Source organism: Haliotis rufescens, unplaced genomic scaffold (genome assembly GCF_023055435.1).
Source record: "Haliotis rufescens isolate VD_foot unplaced genomic scaffold, xgHalRufe1.0.p SCAF_10, whole genome shotgun sequence".
In the NCBI taxonomy this organism is placed as follows: Eukaryota; Metazoa; Mollusca; class Gastropoda; order Lepetellida; family Haliotidae; genus Haliotis; species Haliotis rufescens.
The window spans coordinates 3029714-3044064 of NW_025963780.1; the positions used below are offsets into that span (position 1 = coordinate 3029714).

The 14351-nt window shown below is 35.8% G+C and overlaps 1 protein-coding gene across 2 annotated transcripts; it reads left to right on the top strand.

Annotated features, from left to right (window-relative positions):
- Window positions 1-669: 669 nt before the first annotated feature.
- LOC124126779 lies at window positions 670-13762 on the top strand. Of its 2 annotated transcripts, none has more exons than XM_046490301.2 (6): window positions 670-727; window positions 9784-10034; window positions 10305-10332; window positions 11605-11805; window positions 12940-13058; window positions 13509-13762. In XM_046490301.2, exons 2-6 carry the CDS (start codon window positions 9831-9833, stop codon window positions 13644-13646), a joined length of 690 nt encoding a protein of 229 aa, XP_046346257.1. In that variant the 5' UTR covers window positions 670-727; window positions 9784-9830; the 3' UTR covers window positions 13647-13762. The 2 variants fall into 2 exon arrangements, with proteins under 2 accessions (XP_046346257.1, XP_046346258.1); XM_046490302.2 differs by having other exon boundaries at window positions 691-727; window positions 9792-10034.
- Window positions 13763-14351: the final 589 nt, after the last annotated feature.

Consider the following 14351-nt stretch of genomic DNA (forward strand, 5'->3'; position numbering starts at 1 on the left):
TTCCATCTGTCTCAAATACTTTCTGTGAATATATAGAATGTGATCAATGTGAATAATCGGTTATGATTACTGTTGATAATTGCCAATACAGATTCTATTGGGTGTAAAAGCCAAACAAATTAGCGGTGAACATGATATGAATGTGTCACTGAAAATAAGTTATGACACCAGGTGTTCGAGAACAGAGCGAAAATGTCCTGCCCATCCGGTAGCATCCGCTAGTCACACGATTTGCACAGAAAAAGTGTGTGTTTTTTGTAGACTATCACTGCACAGCAGTACTCTGCCATTCAACGGCGGTCCAGACTCCATTATTTACAGACCGCCGTCATATCGTGCGGCGTTAAACAACAAACAAACAACAACGGATTGTAAAGAATCGAGTCTTTCAATATCTGTAACATATGCTACGCATGTACGTGAGTGAATGTGTGTGAGTGACTTATTTGAGAAAGATCCTTCATATTTATGAAATGGTGTCAGTGTCTTTTCAGTAACAGGTTGAGATGTTATCACCTTTATTGGTCGCCGTGCACGATTCGATTTTGACGATAGTTCCATTAGATCATGTATTTAATTTTACAACTGTTTTTAATGTTGTTATGAGATGATCAGAGTGTATTTTAACTTCATATTTGCATACTCGATGTGTATATATAAGCACTTAGACTTCCATGCATATATACCTGCCAACAGAAATCATCCAACACTGCCACAGACTGAAAAGGTAATTTACATTGTTATTTATCTATCAATTATTTCTTCTTTTTTCGGTGCATAGGGGCAATAAGCCCTCTATACATCAATGTAGATCGTATATATATTTAAAATTTGGGAATTAGAGGATTACCATACTAGTCTCCCAAAGGACGTGACAATAATACGTTAATACTATTTTCATTATGGCAACTATATTTGGAGTGTTATGAAATAATTTGTATTTGTTTATGTTGACAGCGTTTTACATAAGAAATAAAACATTTGTGCAGATTTTAGTAACAGATCAATAATATAAATTATACCGCTGTCTTAACTAGATCGCGGTTAGAAAAAGCACTGTTTGTATAACGAAAGACTGACGCTGGTTTAACTATATCGCGGTTAGAAAAAAACATTGTTTGTATAGCGAAAGACTGACGCTGGTTTAACTAGATCGGGGTTAGAAAAGCACTGTTTGTATAGCGAAAGGCTGCCGCTGTCTTAACGTAATCGGGGTTAGAAAAGTAATGTTTGTATAGCGAAAGACTGACGCTGTCTTAACTAAATCGGGGTTAGAAAAGTACTGTTTGTATAACGAGAGGCTATTGCTGTCTAAACTAGAATAACCAATAAACGGAATAGCAAGAGAGTAGCCTTTTCGCGATTGTCACGATCATTGCAAAATAATAGATAAAAAATCCATTAATTTAAAATTGTACAAGGAAACATATGTATGGGAAACACTTTGTTGGAATAAATTCCTATTATATTACGTTCACGACATTAGTTCTGGATTTTTCAAAGTAAAATTTAATATATATGTTTCTGTGATTTCATGTAATGGTGATTCTAAATATAAAATATTGGTTGATATTGTTTGACAAACAGTTGTATACACCGTCCATTGTGATACTTCTACTTAAGGATGTTTGTTTAGTCAATTGACATGCGTTCATTGTAAACAAGGATCATTAGTGTGAAAGAATTACTAAGTTTGTCATCCAGTATAATGCACTTCCACGATTAGCATAATTAGAACAGAGTTTGTAATGAGTTACATCCAGACTCCAGTTAATCAAGGCAGCTACATCAGTTGAGAGTGTGAGCAACTGGAGAAGAGGCGAGCAACTCAATGTGATTTATGAATTAGTGGAATTTTAATAAATAAACGAACGCTTGTCGCAAAAATGCATTCGAACATTGACCACGAACAATCGCAGATTTCTATCGTACATTTGAGGGTGAACGTGAACGAAGCCGTGCAGGGTGCCTTACAGCCATTTGTCTTCAGAATCCACAGTGAGCTCAGGTGAGTTTATTAATGATGATATTTTAATTCATTCATAGATATGGCGATCATGAGCGCTGACACTATATGTGTTAGCAATAGAACATTTGGAAGACTAGACACATATTGATTCACTATATAACAACATCAAATCCAGTATTTGTTTAATGCAACAGGTTTAAAGCATTCAAAATTGTGCATTATTATAAAATACAATGTGTGTCGCTTCGTCTTCCATGTCAAATACATTAATGATTTTTAAAAAATATAATTTAATATTACAATGACTTTTACATTATAACTAAAATTATGGAGTCTTGCATGTCGAGCCAACAAACTATTGTACATATTATTCACATTGGAATTTCTGTTTACTGTGTTTGCGGTGGGGTCCAGACAATTCCCCAAATGGACTATTCCAAATACTACTGCGTAAAATATTAATGCCGATTTGGAGACAATTACCAAATGGATGAAAGCAAGTAAAATTGAATCCAGAGAAAACTATTTCACGTTAAATTAAAGTCTTCCCAAGTGCAAAACCTAATATTAAAATGAAAGGAATTAATATTTATGACTTTGGGAATAATATTTCAGTCAGATTCTGATATTGACGATAGAGTTAAAAAGGAAAGCCCTATGATTAATTGCCTTAGAAGTCTTAGATACCTTTCTGGTGTCCACCGCCGTGAACCATACTCACTCACTCAGTTAAATAACTCCTTTCACATGAATCGTTAGAAGTTATGAACAAGCATATAATGCCCATATTTTGGATAATTGTACCAAGAACAAGAATTGATCCTAGAATGTTTACACTAAGATTAATTTCGGACACTGAAATAATGCCGATGAGATGTTAAATTTAAACTCACTCACTCAATACGGACTATTTGTAGGGCGATAAGGGGTACAGGCCACGCGAAAATTTATAGAGATACTAACACAGCCATTACACCCTTTTACAAGATGGAAAACATCTTTGCTGTTAGTAATTACATTTATAGAAATCGAACCAATATACAGGCTATATGTTGTAGAACAGAATGCTATGCCAAGTCATTCCTACCTGATACCATTAATAATTGGAATAGTCATCTGATATAGAGGATTATAAAACTTGGACAGTGTTACTTATATACAGTCAAGCCATGATACCAGATTTTGTCACATAATCCTTTATCGCCTCGGACTCGGTTTTAGTGATTTAAACTTCGGCTAATCGGCTTAAAAGACAATATATTAAGAAACGATTCGCCTTTCTATTCTAAGGTTAATTGAGTTTATATTCAGTGGTTTATGGGAAACAATTTGTCAATTTAGCAATTTTGAAATCAGTCCATGTACATCCTACATTCGGGTGAATTTGCACAATGTAATAACTTCAGAATTAATTCATATTTTAAGACACGTATTAAGTATTAAACAGTTAAATAGCTTTTCTCAGTAATTGAACACCTTTCCATCGACCGCACAAAACTGTTGACCAATCGTTTTTGTTCTGTTTTAATGTATATATGTATTATTTAATACAATTTGTATATAGGAAGCTTGGTGGGGACTTTTGGGATATAAGAAATGAATACAGACTGCCATATTGTCTGAATGTCTTAACAATCACCGGGTGTGACCATGTAGACAGGATATTATTCGGGTTTCTGATAATTACTCCATGAGCATACTGGGTATTGGTGCTTGGGGATATTAAATGTAACAGCTTGTTATCAGAGGAGATTGATAGTGAACTTTTAGTACCAGTTAGATATGATATCTATATGACTTCTTTCTGTTTGTCAAAGGATTTAGGGTTTATGTGTGGGAAATCCTTTCACACTGATGGAAGAAAGTCACTCAACCAGTTCATGTATTCTACGTCAAATAAGATCAGAACACGTGTATAATTACAACATCCTCAGGATACCAATAACAACGAAATGTACAAATGAACACGCATGACCAACATTATTATTTCATGATAATGTAGGTGTCATTCATGTAATTATAGCTATATAAACATATGTTTAATTATTCAGTTTGTGTGAAGTCGGTCATAAATACAAGAAACAGTTGATTCTGAAATTCTTTAATCATGTACTTTTAAGTATATTTTCCCAATATTATATTATCCCCAAAAGTGCAATTATATTCATGTTATGTTTTTTCAGTCAATTTTTTAATACGAATTACGTAACATTTATGTTACTTTGATTTTATAAGACCAATGTTGTTGTCACAGACCCAGGGACTGACTAGGTTCATTACATGTCATAAAAGTGCCGGGACATAATGTGGTGGCAAAACATTCTCTAATTAACACCTGTCACAAAGGGACGGGCCATTTGGGTTTGTCCTCAGGGAATGTGTTATGCAATTTGTGTATTCACGAAATAACATTCAACAAACTATGTACTTAATCCGGTGATTTAGGATTGATGCATTTGTACTTCGTTTAAATAAATGAATTACATTTTTTTCTTAATCGTGTGCGAAATACGCATAATGTCGGAAAGCGCAAGTTAAATCCCCAAATACTGACTTCGTTCCTAAATAAATCACAACCCTCACTTATAATTGTATCACTGTATCACTTTAAATTTTAATGATGTAAATCACGTACCTGTCACTTTTAATGTAGAATACGTCAGTCACTCAACCAGTTCCACTATTATTTTCCCAAAAGATCAAAGATTAAAAAAAGTTATCAAGTTATTAATTTCCATATCTTTAGAAATACTTAATCTTAACATTGAAACTGCCATCTTGATGTATTATTCTGTATTGAATGACATTAGATGTATGCTCCTATACCGCCGCTGGTGTCTTAATTTGCGAAAATTAAACATTTGGTTTGCATCCAACCATGCGCGTGCCAAATTATACAGCGTCAAGCTTTCAGAGCGCCAACTAAGTTTTCCAAAGTAGAAATTAAGCAAAATGAATATTTATCAAGTTTCCTTTTGCTAGAACATATGCATGCTGTTGTGGTTTTTCAAAAAAAACTTCGTTCTCTCTGTTGTTAACAATATTAAAACAACAAGTACTATAAAATATAATACGGAAATATATTACATATTATTTACGCATCCGGCTGCTCACAATACAATGCTAGTAAACAATATTTGTGTCCCAGGGAGTGTATACCTTGATCATATACTTAGCAGTTGAATATTCTGTAAAATTGAAGTTAATCCTCTATTAGTTTACAGTGACGATTCTTGCAGGCTATATAATGCAGGGACGGCCCGTTATGTATCATTCAATCTTTATCTTTCTCGCTTTCTTATAAAGGCATAATGATCGATAATCTCTTGTGTTGCAGAATGAAATGTTAATTTATTGTGAGTAAGGCTAACCCTTTCTCCAGACATTAACTGATCACTCATCAACAACTGACAAGGGATTAATCCTCGTTAAGGCAGTACTTAGTGATACAGTATACTGCAGGTTAACTAGATTAATTAACTAATTAAGGGTTAAATGAGATTGTTTACTTAGAGTGTGATGTAATCCGTTTGATGTCGAATTACAAAGAGTGAATCTTCAAAAAGGGTAAGCATACCCAACACTACCGGTAGCACCTGGCATTCACAAATAGTGTTGTTCTAATACATCAAGCTATAATACTGGCACGTTGTTTAAGGGTTATCGGAATAAATTTGAATTTGATTTTCACATATTTTCATCCTTTGCTCATGAGCATATACATGGATATACATGCATATGCATTATAAATTTGAAATGCAATTGTAAATAAAGTTGTTGTTTTTCTTCAGAAGAGTCGTAATCGAGTCCTCGGGATACGCCATCGCAACCTGCCCGTTCAGAAGCAACAGAGGTACGAGGACGCATTAAAGATAGCTCAGTTGATGCCCTCCGAGGAAAGTAACTATGACGAAGACGGCATAAATATTTTTTACAGTACGACCAAAGAACTGCGAGTCGACGGAACTGCAGATGGCGAAGAGGCTCGCAGATGAGACATACATGAAGAAGCTGGACAGTACAGCAGCTTTCCCTAAGGCAAGACGTGTCCGTTGACCACCATCCAAAAACCCATTCCCTGACATGAAGAAGGATCTGTCATGGGTCAATACCGAGTATGGAATCCCGTGGTGTGGTGTGGTTGTTTAAATAGTGACACTTTAATAAACTACTCTTCTTCTTCTTCTTTTTGTTCATTGTCAAGATGCCGTGTATAACTTCCTAGACTGCTGACATGTGTTATCATTTTCTATCTTCAAATACCACGATGTGCCCACTGATACCGTCATTATGTTGATTGCCTGATTGTTAAGAACTATCAGTTGCGATTTATTATATTATTGCTTTGTATAACATCGGCATGCTGTTCACTTTCATTGGGACTGGATTCTTTGCACAATAGCCAGAGTATCTCACTGTTAATTATTTTTCTTATCATTTGCATTTACATAAGTAAAGAACATATCAATTTAATCTGATTACGTCAATGTGTCAATTTCTTGTTCTAAAAAATACAGGTAAAAGTATTCATATTCGACTTCTTATCATTTGTATTTGTAAGAAATCTTTTGAATTTTCTTGCGCCTGTTGTACATTACATTTATGGTCGTAGTTTGTTGACTTTGCTAACGATATTAGGCTGAGCCCGCAGAAATGTTTTAAAAATTTGATTGCATTTTAAGCAATTTTGTGCCGTTTGGACAATATTCATACCAACAAATGTAACAGTGGCAAAAGTCAAATAAACAAAGATGGCGGATGCATTAAAATTTCGGAGTTAAATCAGTACTTTTAAAAATTCGGGAATAGCTTCCGCGCACCCGGCCACCCGGGTTCCAGCCACTAATGCCTACGTCCACTTTGCCTACAGTTACTATTGCCTACAAAAAAAATAAAGCAGTGTGGAATAATGTCTACACAATGAAAACAACATACCCATGCTAAGAATGGACTCTTTGGAATAAGCAAATATCTGCTGGTGTATACTTTAAGAACTAATGCAATGATGCAGAAATAAATTATTACTGTTAGTGTTATGGCAATGTGAAATAAAAAGTGACTTCATACAATTTTCTGTCTTTTGTCGCCTATGGGCATTATTCCACTAAAGTGGACTTGTCCAGTTAGAGGATGGGTAGCACTGATAGCAGGTGTAGCTGAAAATCACTGGTGCATGACTTTGTTTATTTTAGACTGTAGGCAGACAGATTGTTTATTTGGCATTAGGGGATGTAGGCATTAGTGGACGCCGCCGCCACCTGGGAGCAATACTGCCACAAACGTGCAATGTCCCTTTTCCCATGTTGAAACATATTGAGAAAAGCTTACCTGTGTACTTACATATCTTTTGTAAAACATTAGACATTAAATCAACATATATCCCCGTGTTATGGGTTTTCGGACGCTGAATACACAATCATAGTTTTTTCACATGAACAACTGTAAAACATCTCATTCACTTATAAAAGACAACTTTATCAAAAAAAGTCATTATCGAAGTATTAACAATTTCTGTGTGAGCCCCCCCCCCCCCCCCCCCCCCCCCGTTATAGTGCAAGTATTCATGATAGAAAACGTATGATGTCCGGAAACTTAAGATCCCATGATTGTGTTATGAATAATAATAAAGGCATGTTTGATGCTGAAAGCTCTGATCGAAAACAGGACAATCCGTCACGGTTGTCCGGCAACTCGATATTTTCGGAGTATTTTTAAAAAACATTTTGAGGATTTTTCCAAGGACTGCCGTTTTAAAAAACGCGATTTTCCGCGTTCCTCCGAGATTTGACATTATAACAATGTATACCCTACAATTAAACCGATAGCTCAGAACAAACCAAATTCAACACTTTAAATTAATAATAAAATAGTTTCATCCTCTGTGCAATCCACTCTGTTGGCTAATCTGCCATGTGCACGAGAGCATGTTACAAATCACATCGCGAATCAAACGAATCCAAGCTCAGCACAAATCGATTTCAACACTTTCAATACAGAAGTCACCGCCAATGCAATCACCCCCGACAGCTTATCCTCTCTGTGCATTTGACCATAAAGTCTACTCACATACCAAGCACCGCGCCAGGAAAGGTACAGACGCCTCAATCGCTTACCCGCCAATATCATTGCAAGGAGAGTATGTACTCCCGCTAACAGTGTGGAGTACTAATTAAACATTCCAGTGATGTTACACGCCACTATATCAGTTTTTTGTAACTTGCTGATACTATATTGCACATACAAAACAATTATAGAACAATGCATAGCAATTATCCTCCTTTACCAACATATACAAAGAAACACAGTGCTCAACTTAAAACACTTCAATTTGCACATATATAATAATTATACACAAATACATAACAATTATCTCCCTTTACCAATATATACAAAGAAACAAATTTGGATACACCATATATACAAATTTGTATTTTTTTGTATATGTCGTATATACAAACTTGTATATTTTTGTATGTAACATCAATCCAATCTTGTATATGCTTTGGAAATATCATCATTCCAAAGCATATACAAGCTTGTATACATGGATTTTTTTTTGCAGTGTTAGAAGTAGATGCAGCTGATACGTTATGTACCATTTTGCTTACAAATATGAATAAGAACCTTACAGCATTTAGCCTATATGGTATTATTTGATACTCAGGTATTTGCATTCAACTACCACATGCAATCACCAAGGCGTACCTATTCCCCATGTTTAGATTCATTAAAACCCAAAATCTTCTGACCTTATAGAGGCAATAGAGGGATTTCACAAAAGTTTAGTGTGAAAATGCTTACAACGCTAAATTATCAAAGGATTTCGACCATTTCAGTCTGTTACAAAAATACAATCCCAGGTACTTAATACCAGAAGCCAACTTTGTACACTGATTTCTAGTGACCCATTCATATTCATATATTTGTACCACTATTTTGCCTTTTACGCACTATCTGTTTCTTCCGATTGATGTTGATGTTGGCGTTGATGTTTATGTTTCATATTTTGTTATTGTCACACATACGAAGATGATGAAAGATATGCAAACTATCAAGAGATCAGTTTTCCAATCAAGACGAAAAGCTTTCTCATTATGATGTCATTTACTGATACTACAATATACAAACTCATCAGCGAATGTGATCGAGAAACAGCAAATATATTCCATTACATGTTGTCTTTGTGGGTTAGTTTTGAGCCTTGCTATATATTGTGTTCACAAAGCTGAAGTATGTTGTTAAAATCAAGAAACATTGTGAGGCATCGTGGCAAATAAACGCATATGCTATCATATGCACAAAATTAACACCTTCACTCTTAGCCTAGGGCACTCATTACAAACAATAACTTTTTGTTATGTTGCTCGATTTGTCTGTCACAATCTCACCAATTTGATGTTCATTCAGAGGGTGAATCTCTTTTGGTATTGATTATTTTAAAATAATATTATGTCATTTTGCTTACAATATTATTTATTTATATAGCACCACTTGCACAAGGAAATCCTTGGGATAATGTTGCTTTTGCGCAAATGGAATCTCGAAAAATTAAGCGCTCATTGCTATTATGGCTGTGGTGTTCTGGCCCCAAATCCCCTGGAAGAGTAATAATTCATTGTTGATAAAAGAGGACAACAATTGTGACATTTTAGAAAGTGGTATTCGAAATATTGTTTGAACATTTCATTCTGCGTATCATCTACAAAATTAGAACGTGACTGGTCCGTTGATGCTAGAAAATGACAATTCTGATCAGAACATGAGTTCCTGTGACGAGATTGTGAAAGGCCAATTATCACTTATAATTATTCCAGTTTCACAGAATCCTGAGACAGTATAGAACCACTTGCTGTAAATAACAATGCTCCTATTCGTCGCTGGTGTGATCACCATGGTGTGTCTCCCCCTGTCCGTTCTCGGCGCTTCCGATGATAGAGATGCTCTGATATACAGAGTGGAAATCTTCCTTCCCCACAAAGAGGGAAGGGACGAGACTGCGGACATACAGCAGATTAAGGAGACGGTGAAACATCTAAATGACATTGATGTTCTCTTTTCATTTAAGGTCTGTACATTTGTGTTACTAACAAGACATGCACACATTCGTTAAAAATAGCACATCATCGACCACCCAGTTCTCATTAATATGTATCCCTTATATAACTAGAAATACCAAGGACAGCACCATCTATATCTACATCTCTGGAGATCTGCAAACCGACACTAAAAATTAAGTGGTTTTGATGGGACGATTAATAAAGGGTTGTATAATTTGAACATTAGCAGTATGTGCTGAAAATAAGTGTCATATATTTCTTATTTTTTGTTTGAGCAGGAACTGGGGAACCCAAGGATTATTCTTGGTAAGTCAACTTAACAATGTACTTTATTTATCATTTTACATTTTGAAAGGTGTGTAGTTGTTGCCACTGACAATTCCGATAATAACATGACCATAATATATATATATATATATATATATATATATATATATATATATATATATATACACGCCATATAGAAGGCCAGTATGTTTGTTGATACCATTGGATTATCAAAACTCAGAGGATTTGCTTTATATGTTGAAATCTCATTAAAAAAACCGAAGGTCACTACTTATGTCAAACATTTGATCTTGCCAAACATATTCCCTCACAACACACATAAGGAAAAACTTTTTTCCTTATTCCTTGGGACATTTGTCACTGAACGTTACACCATTCAAGGTCTTAGTGCAAGCCTAAAACAGTTGTATGATATACACATGAAAGACATCCAAAATTGAAGTCATCAGTGACGCAAAAATATTGTCTGAATCAATTCCTTAATTTGACTCTGATGTGTTCCCCTATTTGTGCAGGTGAACAATGACCTTGCCTTTCAGGAAATATTTATTATGATATATATACTAATGTGGTAGTTATTATACTTGGAAATTTGGGTACAAATTATTAACAAATGACATATATTTTAGTAATTCAATATGTTTTTATTTGCTTCTTTCAAAAAGGCTGAGGGATGCTACTGGTCATCCTGTCATGTTGGGAAGTACAGCGACAATATGTTGATTTGTCCTTTTATTTGGCAAACTGCTGGAAATATGATTTCAATAAACTACATGTACAGTCCGTTTGATTCCATCTGAGACTGATGATTTGCTCACTAACTCAAAATCTAATAATTGCAACAAAACCAAAATGTGCACAGCGACATAAATTGGACAGACCAACTCTGATGGTTTGTCTCATAATTGCTATACCTGAAACAATGAGAACATCACTCGACGCGAAGTCAATTATTTGCAACGTCAATTTTTTAAAAAAGAATGTGAAAGAGGTAGACCACAATATACTTTGAAAAAGTATCGTTTACGAACTGCAAGTGCAGTTGGGATAACAGAAGGGAAGTTCAAAACTATGTTAAAAAAGTGCAATTCATCGGACTGTAGTTTACTTACATGTTATATGTAGTCGGGTATTGAAATAACAAGTCATACTGCATGTGACTGTGAATGCAGTTGGACGTTCAGAGAAAGATATATTGATTGCATGTAAGTGGAACATATAATTCATCCATACAGGACTTAATGATATGATATATTCTTCAAAATATATTTTTTATTGCATGCGTTTTAGTTCTTGACGTTGAGAAAGCATGCAGTTGGCCTCAACTGACAGGCTTTCTGTCAAGCCAGGGATTTGAGTTCAGCGTCACATCCCTCTACCACTGCAGTGACTTCGCCAAGGAGCTTGGTCTCAACCTGCCCAACGACATGTGGGCATCATCGTTCGGGAATGATGACCTACTCATGGACAAGAAGATATTCCCCGTGAAAGGTAAATACTACATTCCAGACGAGGCGCCAGAGGATTATCTAGCATAATGGAGTATCACCTTGAGGTTATCCACATGGTGTCAGTGTTGCTGGAAACAGTGCAATCGGAGAATCAAGGATATAGAACAACATGGTCATGGGCAAATACTTTTAAGGTCGATCCTAATAACAAATTAAAAACTGAAGTGCCTGATCCTGAATATGAAGGAACGAAGAGATGTTGAAATATTCAGATTCATTGACCGATATATTTGTGAATGTACCTACCAAAAGGACTTACTACGTATTCTGTGTCAATTTCGTTGTTTGTCAAAGAGGTTAAATGTACAACAAAGTAGTTAAAGTCCAAATGGTGACAGATGTGAAGCAATCTATTCTAAAGTTAAATAATCTCAAACGAAAGTCGGATACCAGTGGTGAATACGCAAGGTACAAAAAGTAGAACAAATATGTCCCAACCTATCACTATGTATACCGAACAAAACCTGAAACTTCATCCCTTCTTAAATGTAGTGATGCATCCATGAATGTTGGATGCAAGGGAAGATGATACTTGTAATATAATTGGACCACGCACATACACATACTGTGTAACACCCTTTCCATTAATAAATACGAAGCCACACGAATTTATAAAGGAAATATCATTGATATTGAATGAAACCAAAAGAATATATTAACACATTTTTCTTACATGATGATTTTCTTACATAGACAAAAATATCCTAATCCTTCATTACTGCTGAAGTGCTGTTGTGTTCACCACACGGGGTGGCGGGGTAGCCTGGTAAATAAAGCGTCGGCTCGTCATGCCGAAGACCAGGGTTTAATTCCCCACATGGATACAAGCCCATTTTCCAGTGTGATATTGCGGGGATATATGCTAAAAGTGGCATAAAACCGTACTCACTCACTTATGAACTGTTCACCACACCTTGTTATTACATGTTACAAAATTTCTTTTCAACGCAGAGTCCCTTCTGATATTCTTACTACATCATAAGCGTGTGTTTGTGAATCCCTATCAAATAATGATAAGAAAACCAAAGAAAATGTCAATCAATAAACGAACGAAATATTTCTATAGTCTTTAACCAATCATGAATTACCTCATCAACCATCATGTCCATTCCAGACTTGTCAACACTTGAGTACAATGAAAAGCTGAAGTGGACATTCGAGGAAGATTTAGCCATTATTAAAAACGGTCAGCCAGCGGTATGTTTCAAAACTCTCGCAGAGTTTCCGGTTGAGGTAATTATAAGTTTCTTCGTTACAACTGTCTTTGTTTTAGTGTCTTACTTTCTCTCTACAGAACTTGTATCGTTCCGAAATATGCAAATGTGACATATCAATGGATAATTAATGTTGACGCATTTGTTATTCTGTTGTCTAAAGTATTTACTTATTAGAATAAGTACCATGCACACTGTCAATACTTTAACAACTGTATTGTCTTTTCATGTTATGGGATTTTAGTATATTTTAAACAGATAAAGTGACAGTGGCGTGCATTGTAGAACGTGATATGTTGTATCACAGCAGGGCAAGGCAGTTACATAGAACGTAATCGATAGAAATGGGACGAATCACTGTGACGTTATGCTTATCCTCGTATGGCAAAGGACTACAGGTTTTCTCCACAACAATATACAAGTATGTATTGATGTTTATAATAGTAAAATATATTTCAAATCATTTCAGCTGGTGTTCTTCGCCCCGGTGAGCCAAAGTAAGATTGAAGCAATTCAAGACCTATTGCATGGACCTAATACCTTTCACAATGAAATCACGCGCCTTGAAAACCTTGATTATTACACAGGAGTGTGCCAAGGAGACTAAACTGATGTCAGACTGTATAACTGAACAGATATTTTAAACAATATTTAGAACACATGCGTAAGATGAAGATGCGCAGCAAACGCATTGTATTTTACTGAATAAAAATATTCATGTCATCTGTGTTAAAATTTCACATGAGGGATTACTTGAATGTATAACATTCGGTTGTAGGCCAATCACTACACGTACTTTTGATGTCTTCTGACCACCACGAAATACAGGGTTTGTATATCCTGAGAATATGTTCCTTGCACCTGGCAAACCACAACAGGCAGCCAACCACATGAACTACTTGACAGTGACGCAGCAGGAGGGTAAATCATCAAGTGTCATTACCGGATAAGATCCACACGTTCGTATCCTATTCCTGTTGCCAAATAGCAGTCATGTAGCTGCAACATTACCGAGTGTGGCGTGAAACAACAAACAACAAACATCTTGTCGCTGTATGACTTATACATTTAATAATCTTGCATTCACTCACTGATAGACCGCCTTCGTGGTCTAGTGGTAGAGCGTCCGCCCGGAGAGGGCAAGGTCCGTGGGTTTCGATCCTCGGCCGCGTCCAAAAGACGTTAAAAGGTGGTACTTGTTGTTACCCTGTCTGGCGCTCGGCATTAAGGGGCAAAAACAAGGACTGGTCGGCTCGGAGTCAGTATACTGTGTCTGAATGGGGTATTCATGTTAAACTGCGGCATGGTATCT